The sequence below is a fragment of the Cornus florida genome, unplaced genomic scaffold (assembly GCF_030987335.1).
Source record: "Cornus florida cultivar Cherokee Brave unplaced genomic scaffold, ASM3098733v1 CherokeeBrave_3.0.0_Hap2_Chr09, whole genome shotgun sequence".
Classification (NCBI taxonomy): Eukaryota; Viridiplantae; Streptophyta; class Magnoliopsida; order Cornales; family Cornaceae; genus Cornus; species Cornus florida.
This window is the reverse complement of record NW_026775579.1, coordinates 91055075-91064730: the sequence shown is the minus strand read 5'-3', so window position 1 is coordinate 91064730 and position 9656 is coordinate 91055075. Positions and strand designations below refer to the sequence as shown.

The 9656-nt window shown below is 37.2% G+C and overlaps 2 protein-coding genes across 2 annotated transcripts; both read left to right on the top strand.

The window, feature by feature from the left end:
• Positions 1-1010: 1010 nt before the first annotated feature.
• On the top strand, positions 1011-5962 carry LOC132275129 (probable linoleate 9S-lipoxygenase 5). The gene is made up of 9 exons (XM_059776531.1): positions 1011-1487; positions 2075-2367; positions 2937-3180; positions 3368-3703; positions 3817-3902; positions 3987-4094; positions 4244-4548; positions 4644-4907; positions 4999-5962. Exons 1-9 carry the CDS (start codon positions 1250-1252, stop codon positions 5765-5767), a joined length of 2643 nt encoding a protein of 880 aa, XP_059632514.1. The 5' UTR covers positions 1011-1249; the 3' UTR covers positions 5768-5962.
• Positions 5963-8646: 2684 nt separating this feature from the next.
• LOC132275127 (photosystem I reaction center subunit II, chloroplastic-like) lies at positions 8647-9516 on the top strand. Its single transcript, XM_059776529.1, has one exon. The coding sequence runs from the start codon at positions 8717-8719 to the stop codon at positions 9350-9352; it is 636 nt and encodes a 211-aa protein (XP_059632512.1). The 5' UTR covers positions 8647-8716; the 3' UTR covers positions 9353-9516.
• Positions 9517-9656: the final 140 nt, after the last annotated feature.

Sequence of the window (9656 nt, the reverse complement as noted above, 5' to 3'; positions counted from 1 at the left end):
CTATAAATAAATAAAAAAAATTAGCGAGTATACCGCGATGTTCTGGTACAATGTGGTTGGTACCCTCCCTCTCCTCAATCTTTCCCGATGTTCTATTTTGTTGTATTTGTTTTAGTTAATTAAAACTAGTTTAATTCAAGTAACAACAGCCTTTCAAAACATTTTCTTTACATTATACTCCCTATGTCCCAATTTAGATGTCGCTTTTGGGAAGTAGGAATTTTTAAGAGAACATGTAGGACATGCTTTGTCTCCTTAAAAAGTTACTAATTTGTCCTTATATTCAAATTTGAAATTTTAAACTCTAAGAACATATATGGAAAGATGTAAAATATATTGTTTAAAAAAAAAAGTAGACAAAGACAGACCTAAAAAGAAAACATGACATCTATTTTTGGGACAAGGGAGTATGTGTGTGTGTGAGAGAGAGAGAGAGAGAGAGAGACAACTGGAAACTGCCAGTGTCTGAATCCAACAGCTCTACGGGTTCCCTATTCATATTAATACACTTTCACATTACATGAAAAATGGAGAAAGACCTGAACAACATGTGATAACCAAACTAAATGTCACAGAGTGGTCCAATCTATTCTTTCCTTGCACCAACCAACCAGAGTTACGAATCTCGTTTTCTAGGAAAAACATGTCACATTATTATATTACTTAGCAGCCAACCGAGGAACAAAGTTTCATCACACCCGTGAACGAGAGAATACGTGTGAAGAACTATAATATACAATTATATAGCAGTAGATATTAAACAGAGCAATATCTAATTCTTAATTCAATTAAAAAAAAGAAATGATATTTTAACCGAAACTATAAACCAAAAAAAAAATGAAATGATATGATATTTTTACAGCCTTTGATTTCACGAAAATAGGACCCACGTTGATGAATTGAAAGGCCGTTAAACTTCGATTATATATATTGATCCATCATTTAGGTGGAAATAGACAAATCCTAAAAAAAATATGCCATGTGGGACGGGCGAATCAGGGCATTTACTTTAACTTTCCACAAGGAGAAAAAATAGAAAATACGCCTTAACGACCCCATCTCTCTATGTATGTCTATGTGTGTGTGTGTGTGTGTGTGTATATATATATATGAGAAACGAAGTCTATTCAAGTCAATGAGGGCAGAGAAAGTACCTGCAGGTGTAGCATAAATATTGTGGGAGGCTCTTTACCTTTCAATCCACAGAACATATTCTGTTAACTTGTTTCTGCTGATCAGAGCTTCTCCAATGGCGTATCATCCATGGTCTTCGGAGATGCTTAACAAGATTCTTGGAACGGTTTGTGGCAAGAATCGAGAGGCGCCCATTGAAGACAAAGGCAATAAGATTAAAGGGACTGTGAAGTTGATGAAGAAGAATGTACTGGACGTGACCGATCTAGGAGCGTCGATTCTTGATCGGGTTCACGAGGTTTTCGGCAAAGGCGTCTCACTTCAGCTTATCAGCGCTGTTCATGGCGACCCAGGTCAGTCTGTCTCCTCAACTTCCTCACTGTCTCTCTAAAAACTTTCTTGAATTGCAAGAATAAGTGAGAGAGAGAGGGCTGTCATGGTGGTTCTTGCATATAGACAAAGGACTAATCAAGAATCACACATCGGAGGTCCTATTTCGGTCACTGTTCATTTCTTCTCTTGCTAATTCAAGAAAGATCGGACAAGAAGAAATTATAAGCACGGTTTGGTTGATGAGAAAATTTTGGAACATATATATGAAATGCCGTCGTACTAAACTATTCAAGATTGAGTAAATGTGTATGCATGTATAACGCAAATTAACAGAAGCTTAATTCAGTTATTTGGCTTAGTTGAATAAGTTTTTTGCCTTTTCTTTTCCTCTGTTCTCTTCAAGCAAACAAAGATGTTGAACTTGACTGATCCAAACCAAAGCTTGTCATTCTTCAATGTCTTGTTCATGTTCTGCAAATAACAATAATTAGGGAAGACTTGACCGAAAAAAACTACAAAAGCTTAATTTGGATATTTCCAATTAAGTTGGTATTACAATTAATTGAGTTTTATTAAGCTGAAATTTTGTTTTGGGTAAATGTCTTAGAAAATGGATCGCGGGGGAAGCTCGGGAAAATATCCTATTTGGAAAATTGGATTGCGACAATCACCTCAGTAAGAGCCAGAGAAGCTACATTCAACATCAAATTTGACTGGGATGAGACCATGGGTATTCCTGGTGCTTTCATCATTAGAAACCACCACCACAGCCAGTTATACCTCAAGACAGTCATCTTAGACGATGTTCCTGGGCACGATGGTCCAGTCATTTTCGAATGCAATTCTTGGGTTTACCCAAAACATCGATACAAATACAATCGAGTCTTCTTTGCAAATAAGGTATTTCTAATCTATGTAACATAAAAAACATGTAAAAGACAACTAATTTGTATCTATTTTTTTTTCATAAATATTATGGTCATGTATGATCATAATAGCATGGAGACTCAATCCCCAGTCATCATAACTTTATGATTTTTTCATTAGCATCACATCTGTCCCATATTGGTAATGCTTTTTATCATGATGGTTCTTTTTCACCTCAATAATTGAAACCTTATAATTTGCTTCCTTTTTATGTGGCATTTTTGACAAACTAAATAATCCAATTCTAGTGTTTTATTTTATTTTATTTATTTATTGTATTTATTTATTTTTTATTTTAAATAAAATAGATTAGAATTAGCTATAGGCACATGACTTTTCATAGAGTAGCAAGAGACAATTTGTTCTGGAGCATTTTTCTAACAGTACTAGGATCAGCTATAGATACATAACTTTTGATAGAATAGCATAGCTTAATTGTGCTTCAATAGTTGATTCACGGGAAAGTTGTTTTATATATGTTAAGAAAAGGTTAGACAGTAAGTAAAAGCACTAAACAATGACACTATGTTTTTGTTTAACAGACCTACCTGCCATGTAATACACCAGAACCGCTACGCCAGTATAGGGAAGAAGAACTTATTAATCTTCGTAGTGGAAATGGGTCAGGCATGCTCAAGGAATGGGACAGAGTCTACGACTATGCATATTACAATGATCTGGGAAGTCCAGACAAGGGCAAGGAGTATGAACGCCCTGTTCTTGGTGGATCTGAGGAGTACCCATATCCTCGTAGGGGCAAAACTGGCCGCCCACCTACAAAAAAAGGTTAAAGGCTCAAATTTATTTATTGTAAACTCTAAATGGTTTCAAATACCATTACAGCACAGAGCACTTCAAGCATCAATAAACTCTACTAGTATTCAAGCTTTCTGATTTTATAATTTTTTTTTAGCAGCAATCAAGTTTTGATAATTTTTATCAGCACTTCAATCTTCTTGAGTTGTCTTTGCAGATCCCAAGTCGGAAAGCAGATTGCCACTTCTAAGTTTAGATATATATGTTCCAAAAGATGAACGTTTTACTCAAGTGAAGATGTCGGATTTCCTTGCCTATTCTCTAAAATCCTTGTGTCAAATAATGCGCGCAGAAATCACTTTATTTGACAAAACGCCTAGCGAGTTTGACACTTTCCAGGATATAATCAACCTGTATGAAGGTAAGGTTAAGCTTCCAAACGGGGACACACACAATAAACTTGGGGAGTGCGTCCCATTGGAGCTGATCAAGGAGCTCATTCGTTCTGATGGTGAGCGGCACCACAACTTCCCAATGCCTGATGTAATCAAAGGTATATACAATTTTCATATCGCATTTAGCTTTTCATAGTCTAAAATTTTAAATCCTGTAACATATATCTACTTGCTTATATTAAAAATATGAGTTTTCATGGATAATTTTTAGAGGATAAGTCTGCCTGGAGGACAGATGAAGAATTTGCGCGAGAAATGCTTGCTGGAGTGAATCCTGTTGTCATCAGTTGCCTCCAGGTAAGAAATAACTTTCATTTGATAAGTTATTTGCTAATGGTTTCTATTGTTTACTCAAATATTTATTGAATTTCAATCTGCCAGGAGTTCCCACCTGCTAGCAAGCTAGACCCTGAGCTATATGGCAACCAGACGAGTTCAATGAGTACAGAGCATATTGAGAAAAACATGAATGGGTTAACCATAGATCAAGTACTATTTCTGCTTCATTTGTTTTCTGCTAAACTATACATTGGAAAGTGGGGCAAAAAAAACATGCTACATATCCATAAAGCTGTTTTATTTGTGTCTGCATTATCATTTATCAAATCTAATTATTATTTAATTCTGGACAAGTACAGGCAATTAAGGACAACAAGCTGTTCATACTAGATCATCATGATGCACTGATGCTATACCTGAGACGGATAAACACCACCACCACAAAAACCTATGCCAGCAGAACACTCCTCTTACTGCAAGATGATGGGACATTGAAACCGCTAGCAATTGAGTTGAGCTTACCTCATCCCCAAGGTGACCTACATGGTGTCACCAGCCAAGTATTCACTCCAGCAGAGAATGGTATTGAAGGTTCAGTGTGGCAGCTGGCCAAAGCTTATGCTGCTGTAAATGATTCGGGCTGTCATCAGCTCATTAGCCACTGGTATGATTCCATAATCATAATGCTGCAAGATGGGCAATAATAATAGCTTTCTGTAGTTGAGAACGTGTACCTGAAGGCTTTTAAATTTGGTGCAGGTTGAACACCCATGCCGTAATAGAGCCATTTGTTATTGCAACCAATAGACAATTAAGTGTGCTTCACCCGATATATAAGCTCTTGAAACCCCACTTCCGTGATACAATGTACATAAATGCCTTGGCAAGACAGATCCTCATCAATGCCGGTGGGGTGCTTGAGATAACAGTCTTCCCAGGTAGATTTGCCATGGAAATGTCTGCCGTTATTTATAAGGACTGGGTTTTCACTGAGCAGGCACTTCCTGAAGATCTTCTCAAAAGGTCAATTACAAAAGCTTTAAATGAGAAAAAATGTCCATAATTTTGATCTTTATAAAAATGACATTTGGTTCTATTTTTTGCTTCATTGCAGAGGAATGGCAGTCCGAGACTCAAGCCAGCCTCATGGCCTCAGACTTCTGATAGAGGATTACCCCTATGCTGTTGATGGACTTGAAATTTGGTCTGCAATTGAAACTTGGGTCAGTGAATATTGTTCTTTCTACTACCCCACAGATGAGTTTATCCAAGATGACTCTGAACTCCAGTCATGGTGGTTGGAGCTCCGTACCGTGGGCCATGGTGATAAGAAAGATGAGCCATGGTGGCCTAAAATGCAGACACAAGCTGACCTCATCCAAACATGCACCATCATCATATGGGTGGCTTCGGCCCTCCATGCAGCTGTCAATTTTGGGCAATACCCTTATGCTGGTTACCTCCCAAACCGCCCGACCATAAGCCGCCGCTTTATGCCCGAACCAGGTACTCCTGAATATGCCGAGCTTGAGTCAAACCCAGAAGTGGCCTTTTTGAAAACAATTACAAGCCAACTTCAAACCCTTCTTGGTGTGTCCCTGATAGAGATGTTGTCCCGGCATTCTGCTGATGAGGTCTATCTTGGGCAGAGAGACACTTCTGAGTGGACTACTGACGCTCAGCCCCGAGAGGCATTTGAGAGGTTTGGGGTGAAGCTGGTAGAAATCGAAAACAGAATAATGCATAGAAACAATGATGAGAGATTGAAGAACCGATGTGGGCCTGTCAAGGTGCCTTATACCTTGCTCTATCCCAACGCCTCAGATTACAGTGGAGCTAGTGGCCTTACTGGCAAGGGAATTCCAAACAGTGTCTCAATCTGAATCTTTGAAGCAATTGGTTAACAAGTGGTTTTTAAGCTACGATATTGTCAGTATGTTGTACTATATAAGGTGAGATTAGGTTTTTGTATTATCATTTTCTGTGAATCTTATTGGAGGCAAGTATTAATGAAGGTATTCAAGATGTTCCCTATAATTATACATGCTATATCTTATATCTTAGCTGCTCTTTTCCCATTTTTTTGCCCTGCACATCTTAGTTAAGTGGTTTAAGCCCAAAGGTAGTCATCAGCAATTTAAAAGTTCAGGTAAAACTAGCTATGTCTACTTGATAAGGTCATACCTAAAATGGAAGCAAAACAGCAACTGTTTGAAATCAACAATTGCAACTGCAAACCAGATAAAGTTCCCTAGAAGGCCATTTTGATTGGGGAGATATGCTTATTTTCAGTATAACCACTATGAACAGGCATTAAACGCCTCAACTAAGTTCTTCATTATTGTAATATTCCCCTATTTGGTTATTACGAATATAATAAGTAAGGTTTGCGCTTGCATAGATAATATCTGCTAGATATTTTGATGAACACAATAACATTAAATGGATCATTTGTTCAAACATGAGTGAAGAGGGGATACAAATGTTTTGATAAGAAAAAAATGCTTCAACAAGTTGCAACAGTTGTATTGGATTAACAATAACAGAATTCGAAAAAAACACTAGAATTGAAACCTGAAAACCAGTTAAAGATCTGCCTGCAGTGAGTCCAGGTTAGCCAATTGGCAACACACTTGACATTGAACTAGGATTGGTCTTGATCCAACTAAGTGCAACTGTAATAGCCAGTAAAAGTAATGAAGCAAAAAAATACATCAAAAGCACAGAGACGAGAAACCCATGAGTAAACATAAGATTCACATCAGAAAAGTTGTGATTGGTGAAACTTAAGTTGGAAAGTTAATAGTGTTGCCACTTGATTTGTGCTCCACTATTGAGTGGTTATAATTTCGGCAGTCTCATCACTATTATTTGCATTTCCTTTCCCTTGACTTTGTGCATTCAAAGTAGTCCAATTCCTTTCTTATCAAAGTTCCACTTTGTCAAATGCAATCCAATCGGTGTGGTTTGATGCTTCTTTTTTTTCTTTTCTTGAACTTGTTGATGTGAATTCGACTCGAGACCTTCTCTTTTTTTCTTCTCAATCCTAAGAAAGCTACTTTAGTTCTCATGAAAATCATAATTTTATTCACTCTTAGGTTTTTATTTTTTATTTTTATTTCCCCAGAAGAAAAAATCTATGCTTCTTCTCCAAAACAACAAACAACTTCCAATTGGGACTTGAGATTATGAAACAGCAAAAAAAAAAAAAAACAGTAACTTGGTACTATCCCTCCAATTATTAATTTTTTTTTCTTTCATTCATTATTACAATCATTTGGTGGGACTAACAAAAACAGAACTTGAGGTGAAAAATTACTTCATTTTGAATAAAAAATGGGATGTTGAAGAGCACACTGCTTAATTAGACAGTATAAAACAGCAATAATATTTAATACATATGTATGTATTTTTGTGTGTTATATATATAGAGCACGTCAATCAACAAACATAGATGGCGTGTGAGAGATTTTAAAACAGAAGACTTACCCATATGTTACGAGAGAGATTTGGAAAAGTTGAAGCAGTCGATGAATCTTGCAGCAAAACCTGCGAATTTAATCATCCTCACGATGTCATTACCAAATACATTCTCTCTCTCGCAATGAAATATTTTTCAATAACATTAATCCGAAAAGCCAACCATGGAGTGTGGTCTCCTCCTGTGTGTGTTCATTTGTGCTAGGTGTCTTTCTCCTCATTGCAAACGACAGCGTTTGCCTATGGGATTCGACAAAAGTATTTCACATCTTTCCCAAATTTGCTTATGGGTTTTTGAATCCATTGGTGTTAGGTTGAAATTTTTGGCTGAAGGGCTAACAAAGTTTTTTTATATTATTATTTTTTCCTTCAATTTGTGGATGTAGAATATTATTACGTATTTACTCTTATATGGCAAACACTTATTTGAATTGTGAGGTAAATAGGAAATTGAAATCTGTTCATTTTTTAATTTTTATTCATCAACGGGACTTGGATATCGCTCCCACTAAGATACGTCTAATCATAATTGAGTACAAGTTTGGGATCAACAAATAAAGGCTTCAAAAAGCAAAAGATGTTTGAATTATAATATTATAAATATTATTAAATATAATAGTAAAAATAATTAAAATTTTCTCTTTTAAGTTTGGAGTAATGATAGGAGAACAGGAAAACAGGAAAAGAATCACCGAATTAATATCGAATTTGACGTGATTGGTTATTCTTATCACGTGTTAAACAATTATTTTTAGAAACTGTTTAAGCAGATGAGGTGGACAAAAACTCGTCAGATTCAATACTTATTCGGACTTAATTCATCGATTTCCTTATCATTATTCTTAAGTTTATTCTTCACTTCTATTTAACCGAACAAAAAAAATAAAAATACAGAACAGAACAGAGCATAAGTGACGGTCCTAATGATTTTTAGCATACATAATTTCAATAAAAATATAAAGTGCAAATTTTGTTTTTTGTTTTTTTTTTTTTCCGGAAGGTTTGTTTTTTTATTTTTTCCTAGAAGCAGCACTCCATGCACTCACCAGATTGCATACAGTTTTCGTATATAAAAAAAAAAATGATAATTGCCAAAAAGAAAATGAACATTGACCAAAAAGGACTTGGCAAAACAAGAAAAAGAAGGTTGAGGTGTGGGTAAGACTACCCTATCAGGCTATCAGATAACGCATTTCAATTGGTTCCAGCCCTATCACCTTATCCCAATCAATACCCACATTCCCACCACCCATCTAAGATCTCACTACGCAATGACATTGTCCATACACACACACACACACTCATAAACCAATTACCACAATCACTAACAACCTCCTCTCTCAATCCCTCCCATGGCCATGGCAACCCAAGCTTCCCTCTTCACCCCAACTCTCTCCGCCCAAAAATCCGGTGACCGTGTCGCCGCCCCATGGAAACAATCATCCCTCGTCCCATTCACCACCACTAAACCACTCAAATTCACCGTGGCACAAAGGACCGTTAAGGTTGCCGCCGCGGAGGGAAAGACCGAGGCACCACCAAAAGAGGCACCAGTTGGGTTCACCCCACCTGAATTGGACCCAAACACCCCCTCACCAATCTTTGGTGGCAGCACTGGTGGGCTACTAAGGAAGGCCCAAGTTGAGGAGTTTTATGTCATCACTTGGGACTCACCCAAGGAACAAATATTTGAAATGGTCACTGGTGGTGCAGCCATAATGAGACAGGGTCCTAACTTGCTCAAATTGGCTAGGAAAGAGCAGTGTCTGGCACTTGGCACTAGACTAAGGTCTAAGTATAAGATTAACTACCAATTTTACAGGGTGTTTCCTAATGGTGAGGTCCAATATTTGCACCCCAAGGATGGAGTCTACCCGGAGAAGGTGAACCCGGGACGTCAAGGGGTCGGGGTCAATTTGCGATCAATTGGGAAGAATGTGAACCCCATTGAGGTCAAGTTCACCGGCAAGCAAGTGTATGACTTGTGAGGTTAGAGGTGATTAATTATTGGTGACATGTTTGTATGTGTGTGACTATGTGATTATTTTAGTGTTTGTTTGTTGTACTTGTATTTTATTTCTCCATGAAGCTACATTACAAAACATGGATTGTATATTGTGTGTCATCAAAAACCGTGACATATTGAGAATTACTTGCACGGGCTCTTTCACAAGGAGGCTAGGCATAGGGTTCATTCTCTCCTATCATTTTCAAAGTTCGGATTTGGTGACTGAAAGCCTTTAATTGCGTGCTATTTGACTGTTATTGTTGACATTCATAATCACTTCTTGT

Bases quoted from the DNA above. Each gene is read 5' to 3' on its own strand.
- LOC132275127 (XM_059776529.1), top strand. From the start codon at position 8,717: ATGGCCATGGCAACCCAAGCTTCCCTCTTCACCCCAACTCTCTCCGCC.
- LOC132275129 (XM_059776531.1), top strand. From the start codon at position 1,250: ATGGCGTATCATCCATGGTCTTCGGAGATGCTTAACAAGATTCTTGGA. The intron at 1,488-2,074 runs GTCAGTCTGTCT...TAAATGTCTTAG, and splicing joins CGCTGTTCATGGCGACCCAG to AAAATGGATCGCGGGGGAAG. The intron at 4,908-4,998 runs GTCAATTACAAA...GCTTCATTGCAG, and splicing joins CCTGAAGATCTTCTCAAAAG to AGGAATGGCAGTCCGAGACT.